Source organism: Cebus imitator, unplaced genomic scaffold (genome assembly GCF_001604975.1).
Source record: "Cebus imitator isolate Cc_AM_T3 unplaced genomic scaffold, Cebus_imitator-1.0 Scaffold0, whole genome shotgun sequence".
NCBI lineage: Eukaryota > Metazoa > Chordata > Mammalia > Primates > Cebidae > Cebus > Cebus imitator.
In genome coordinates, this window is record NW_016107315.1 from 7,121,029 (window position 1) to 7,127,795 (window position 6,767).

The window sequence follows — 6,767 nt, forward strand, 5'->3', positions numbered from 1 at the left end:
CCGAGTCTCACTCACCCAGGCTGGAGTACAGTGGCAGGATCTTGGCTCCTGGCAATCTCTGCCTCCCTCAGTTCTCCTGCCTCAGCCTCCCAAGTAGCTGGGATTACAGACATGCACCACCACACCCGGCTAATTTTTTGTATTTTTAGTAGAAATGGGGTTTCACCATGTTGCTCAGGCTGTTCTCGAACTCCTGACCTTGTGATCCACCCGTCGACCTCCCAGAGTGCTGAGATTACAGACATGAGCCTCCGAGCCGGCTCATATGTTTGCCTATGTATTCAGTGTGGAAATGTAAATGCCAGGGACCTAACCCCAGAGCTGTTTAGTTTGACCTTGGGGGAGAGTTCAGCAAGCTTTAACAAAGTCTCTATGGGATTTGGGTACACACTTAAGTTTGAAACCTATGGTAGTACTATGACATAGCCCACACTTTAAAGCGAAGTATTACACACGCAAGGAAATTGGATGTAATAGAATGTAAGAAATAGCTAAGGATAAATGGGAGAGACATTGATAATTTTCCCTGTGGGCAAAAGTTTATAATTAGCAGATTTTCAAAAAGCATCAGTTAGATATTTGTCACTTGGAAGTGTAAAGTAGTGTGAAAGAGTTATCTGAAGCAAGGACAAGGTGGGGGTAAGGGAGTGTATGTGTGCGCGCACGTGTACACTTCCGCGTGCCTGTGTCTTACTACGTTTGCCTTAATGCTTTTCCTTTGTAAAATGTGTAAATTTTTTTTTGAATGATGGGTTAATTTAATTCACAGTGTCATCTGTCTTCTGTTAGAAATAATGGAAACTGAGGTGTTGTTTACAGTGGAAAAACTATGAAGCTGGTAGTCAGGAGGCCTTGCCACCCCCGCCCTACCTTAACTGGTTAGGTTTTACAGCACCAGTCTTTTCTTTAATTGATGAATAAGAGATGTATGTAGTTTTGGAGGTAATTGCATGAATATCTAAGGTATTATTTTTAATTCTTAAATGATCCTCTTCTCCCAGATAATAGATGCCACTCAAAAAGGAAATTGCTCTCGTTTCATGAATCACAGCTGTGAACCAAACTGTGAAACCCAAAAAGTAAGTTGAGGTGGATTTATAGTTTGAGATATTTCTTCACAACTGCTGTTCTGACCATTAATTTTAGATCCCATGTCTAAGGTACTTATGAATGTTTTAGTCTCTTTTTCCTATTCTACTTTATTTAAGATTTTATTTTGAAATGAGTTCAGATTTATAGGAATGTGGCAAAAATAGTATTGACTATATCCATATACCACTCTTCACCTATCTTTCCAGTGTTAACATCATATATAAGCATAATAAAAGGATCAGATCCAGGGAATGGTATTAAGTAATATAAAGACCTTATTCAAATTTTGACAGTTGTTGTTTTTCTGGTCCAAGATCCAATCCAGGAACTCATATTGTGTTTAGTTATCACCTCCCCTTGCTCATAATTTTTTTAGATATTATTTTAATGGTGTCAAAATAGAAAACTAAATTTTAATTTTGAAAGTTCAGTGTGTATTTGGATTCTTTATCAGGTCTTATCTAGGTGCAACATTTGACTTTCAGTAACAACACTCATGAGGGACTGAACGACTAACATTGAGAGGGATTGTAGCTTTTTTTTTTCCACCCAGGCTGGAGTGCAATGACACAATCTTGGCTCACTGCAACCTCCACCTCCTGGATTCACAAGATTCTCCTGCCTCAGCCTTCCAAGTAGCTGGGATTACACGTGTCCCATCATGCCTGGCTAATTTTTTTTTTAGTATTTTTAGTAAAGACTGGGTTTTGCTATGTTGGCCAGGCTGGTCTGGAACTCCTGGCCTCAAGTGATCCACCCCTCTTGGCCTCCCAAAGTGCTGAGATTACAGGTGTGAGGCTCACTGCCCGGCTGGGATTGTAACTTTTTAAGGTTAAAGCTATGAACCTACTCTGTAAATGTATATCATTGACTTCCTCTCATGATGAAATAGTGCTTTGAGTCTGGATATTTTTTACCCTTTTGTCTATACACTCATAGATTTTATGCATGGCTCTTCCAAGAGCCAAGTATATAACAAAAAGGAGAACCTACTGTGGAATCATTGAACATACGTTTTGGTTCTGTTTCTGCCAGAGCTGGTGGCCACATGTCTAGCTATGAGACTTCCACCATACAGTGTTCCTTAATCTCTGCAAGTCAGGATATCTCATTAGTAACAGGTGCAAATTGTCTGGATCAGAGCTCCTCAGTCCTTGACTTGCTTACTTGTTTTGGAACTAAAAGATCTGACTCCCATGTATCTGCCCCATTTTAATTCTTGAGTTTTATGCATCTGTTCTGATGTTTCTCTTCCCTTTCACTATACTTAGGCAGATGACCACTGCTTCATGGAATTAAATTTTGGGCATCAGTGTTTCCTAGTTTCTCTATCTCATCTTATCTTGCAACATGGTTACTTTTAACATATGTTAATATAGACTTGCCTTTGATACCCAGTGACACAAACATCCTCTATTTGCCAGTTTTTAGTACGTGAATCTTTACTGTATGGAAATGTTAAGATAAATTAAAATAGCAGTTACTTTTTTTCTTTCTTTTAGCAGTTACTTTTATTAGAGACAAATTAGAAATATATCCAATCTGGTAGTCCATTAAATGAGAGTTACACTTAAATATTTTAGTTCTTTTAAAGAAAAAATTCCCCTTGTGCTATTTGGGCAAACTTTTATTGCCTAAAGAGCCATATGCATAATTAAGGCAGATGATGATGATCTTTGTATATGCGCGCACACACACACACTAATAAGTTACTAATTTCTTTTATTTTCAAACATCATCTCAGTGGACTGTGAACGGACAACTGAGGGTTGGGTTTTTTACCACCAAACTGGTTCCTTCAGGCTCAGAGTTAACATTTGACTATCAGTTCCAGAGATATGGGTAAGTATTGTTTCTACTAATTTTGCTGCTTCTGATGGGGAAATAGGCTGTTCAGATATAAGGATATAAAACTTTAATATGAATCACTTAAGAGTTATATTTACTCTCAACTCTTGTCTATAAGATACTGTTTTGGTTTTGTGTGTTTTTCCTACTTTATGACACTTTTGACCATTAAGGGATGTTGTACAGGAACTATGTAAGTTTCTCCTCAACATCATACTATCTACTTGTATAACTGTATTTATGTAATTCTGAAAAACTTTGTTATAGGCATGCTAACTCTGTGTGTCTGAAGAGAATAGTACAGCATAATAAATTTCCTGTGTATCTGTTATTCAGCTTTAACAGTTATCAACTTAACAACCAGTCTTATTTTATCTGTACCATTTTGTACTCTTAAATATAATTGGTTACCTAGTTCTGTTTCCTAAAAAGAATAACTGATACAATGGCAAAGACTGCCTAAACTAAAAGTGTGGGAGTTCTTATTAATACTTAAGCATTAATAAAGTTACTAACTGAGGTGGTTTGAAGCACATTATGTAAAATCCCTGTGTTCTAATGACTATTTAAAAATAAAACTATAGGCCAGGCGCAGTGGATCATGCCTGTAATCCCAGCACTTTGGGAGTCTGAGATGGGCAGATCACGAGGTCAGGAGTTTGAGACCAGTCTGGCCAACATGGTAAAACCCTGTGTCTACTAAAAATACAAAAATTAGCTGGGCGTGGTGTTGCATGCCTGTAGTCCTAGCTCCTTGGGAGGCTGAGGCAGGAGAATCGCTTGAACCTGGGAGGTGGAGGTTGCAGTGAGCCGAGATCATGCCGCTGCACTCCAGCCTGGGCGACAGAGCAAGACTCTGACTCGGGGGAGAAAAAAACTATATTAGTCATAAACCAATTTATGACTTTGAAGACTAGTTTAAAAATAAAGGAAAAAAATTGAGCATTTAAACATTTATACTGCCTTTCCCATGTGACTTCTGCTTTAGGTTGAACCAAATAGTTGATGAGAGGAAGTTCTTCTTTATACAGGTCTTCTAGTTAATAAGTGAAGTAGTAGGCCAGTTGAGGTGGTGCACGCCTGTAGTCCCAGCTGCTTAGGAGGGTCAGGTGGGAGGATCATTTGAGCCTAGGAGATGGAGGCTGCAGGGAGGTATGAACTTGTTACAAAACTCCAGTCTGGGCCATAGTTTGAAACCCCATCTCAAAAAACAACATAACACTAATGAAGTAGTAAAAATATCACCATTTTGCAACACTTAGTAAGGTATGGATAGTAAACAAGGGTCATTAGTGGCTGCTAAGATCAGAAAAAGACAACTAATGTGTGCCTCATAATGAAAGAACACAACATTACCTGTGAAACAGTTTCTTGTCTTTGGTCTTGAGGACCAGTGTCCTGTACAAGATGCTTTCTGATTATTAAGAAACCAGTACAGTTAAAGTATTGGAAAATTTAAGTAAGATACAAAACTCTAAAAGTTTTTATTTTATTTTTATCAGATTATACCTGTATCAATTAATAGCTTTTGATGTTTATACTAGAAAAGCACACAGATGCAGAGTTTACTGAATATTTTAACTCTTTTAATGCTACCATATGATGAGCTTTTAATTCCTGTACTCTGTTCAGTCTGATGCCAGTAACCAGACTTCTGGCAATGAAGGTCTTTTACATACTCCTTCACACTGTTTCATACATATTTCATGTCTTAAAACATAGTGAACTCTGAAGTTCTGTCAGTTGTGAAACTGATGATCTGATTATAATCTAGGACAAATGCCGGGTGGTTGTTTCCAATTCTGCCTGCTAGTCTTGTCAGATAGTGCATGACTGCAGGGCATGAGTGCAGACCACGTTCTGTGTAGGGCTCCGTTTTTTGCCTCTGTGCTTGTACTGTCCTTTTTGAGGTAAAGAAAAGTGGAAATCAAGTGCTGTTTGGGAGTTCCTGCTCTACTTGTTGAATAACTTATTTTTATGCCTCTAATTGGTACTATTATATACTAAATGTCAGTTTACTATTAGAATACTCAATGTTTTATCTCAGCTTGCTGCAACCTCTGCCTCCTGGATTCAAAAGACATCGTGCCTCAGCCTTTTCAGTAGCCAGGATGGAGTAGCTGGGATTACAGGTGTGCACCACCACACCCAGCTAATTTTTGTATTTTTAGTAGAGATGGCGTTTCACCATGTTGGCCAGGCTGGTCTCAAACTCTTGGCCTCAAGTGATTTACCACTTTGGCCTCTGAAAGAAAGATTATTGAAAAAAGAATGAATATTTTTAAGGAGCAGTTTTCAGGCATTTCTGTTAGTAATAGCAGACTTGTTGGAATCTCTTCAAGTTACCATGTTTTCTGTTTTGTTTTGATTTGATTTAGACTGGTACGACTTTTCTCTTGGGTGTAATTGTTTTATTGCTGACAGTTTTATATATTTTACTTCCACATAGTTGACTTCTTTCCTATCCTCTTTGAACAGAAAAGAAGCCCAGAAATGTTTCTGTGGGTCAGCCAATTGCCGGGGTTACCTGGGAGGAGAAAACAGAGTCAGCATCAGAGCAGCAGGAGGGAAAATGAAGAAGGAACGATCTCGGAAGAAGGATTCAGTAAGTTTGCATTCTTCTTTCAACTTTCACAATAAAAAATTTAAAAAGGGAGGTGGCTTTTCTGATTGAAGGTTAAAAAGTCATACTATTGCCAGAGAAATCCAAGATCAGATGAAATGTTCCCAAAAAAGAGATGCAATTGCTATTTTTATTTCAGATTCATTGAGATTGGAATCGGGTACTGAAAACTATTACAGTATTCTTGAAAACACCAGGGCTGATAGTTTTTCCGATCCTTTAAAACTCTTATGTACAAGTAAAACATTTATCTTTTCTCCCCAGTAGCTCACTATGTCTGCTGTACGTTTCTAATCTTTTGTTATTGGTTTTTCTTTTATTTGATACTCTGAACTTTGAGTGTTCTTCAGATTTCTGAAAACCCTCTTTTGAGTGAGAGGTAAGTTTTGAGAGGAAATAGGCAACCTAAGACTGAGCCAGCGTTAGTCCCAGATGCTGTTTTTATTTAATGAAACAGTAGTTGATAGCCTTGTTTTGTACCCTGTCTTACCTGAGTTACCCCTGGGATGGGGATGGAGTTGTTGGTGGGGAGTATCCTGTTACTAAGGGGACTATCAACTGCGAAAAGGAGTTTGTGTTGTTTAAAATATTCTCCTCCCTTTTTTGAGGATCCCTTTGCTAGATCACTGTTTCTCCAAAATGTGATCCTTGGATCACTTTCTTTAGAACCACCTGCTGGATCAATAGTGAAAATACACATTTTTGGGCCAGTACCCAGACCTGTGAATCTTAGTGGAAGGGCTGAGGGTTTACCGGTGTTAGTCAGCAAATCCCCCTGTGATTCTTTTGCAGTTAGCTTCTTCCTGGACTTTTCAGGAACTTACTCATAAGAATTATAGATGACAGCAATTTTTTGGTTTAGATGGGGAGATAGAAGAAGACATGAGGGAGGCGATAAGAGTATAATGGTTAAAAGGTAACATCAGTTTAGCACAAATTAATTTGAGGGAATTAAATATCAAGAATCTGAATTCTGTTAGAAGATACAGATAACAAAAAGCATTGGAAAGGACCATTTAAAAAGCAGAAAAGTACAGCTTATGTAACAAACACCTATATTTATACCAGCCAACATGAACAAATATTTTTTTTCTTTTTTTTTTCTTCTTCTCTGCACTGTGTTAATTCCTTCAGCATGAACAAATATTCATTGGAATGTCATGTGTTCTTTAGCTCTCTCTTTTTTTTTTTTTTTTTTTTTTTT

General features: G+C 37.9%; 1 protein-coding gene across 1 annotated transcript in view; it reads left to right on the top strand.

Moving 5' to 3' along the window:
• Window positions 1-6,767, top strand: part of SETD2 (SET domain containing 2, histone lysine methyltransferase) — a 156,759-nt gene that overhangs the window by 67,830 nt on the left and 82,162 nt on the right. Inside the window, exons 7-9 of the mRNA XM_037736750.1 lie at window positions 1,002-1,079; window positions 2,837-2,934; window positions 5,419-5,545. Of these exons, the coding sequence (XP_037592678.1) occupies window positions 1,002-1,079; window positions 2,837-2,934; window positions 5,419-5,545 (303 nt within the window). The remainder of the gene's footprint in view (window positions 1-1,001; window positions 1,080-2,836; window positions 2,935-5,418; window positions 5,546-6,767) is intronic.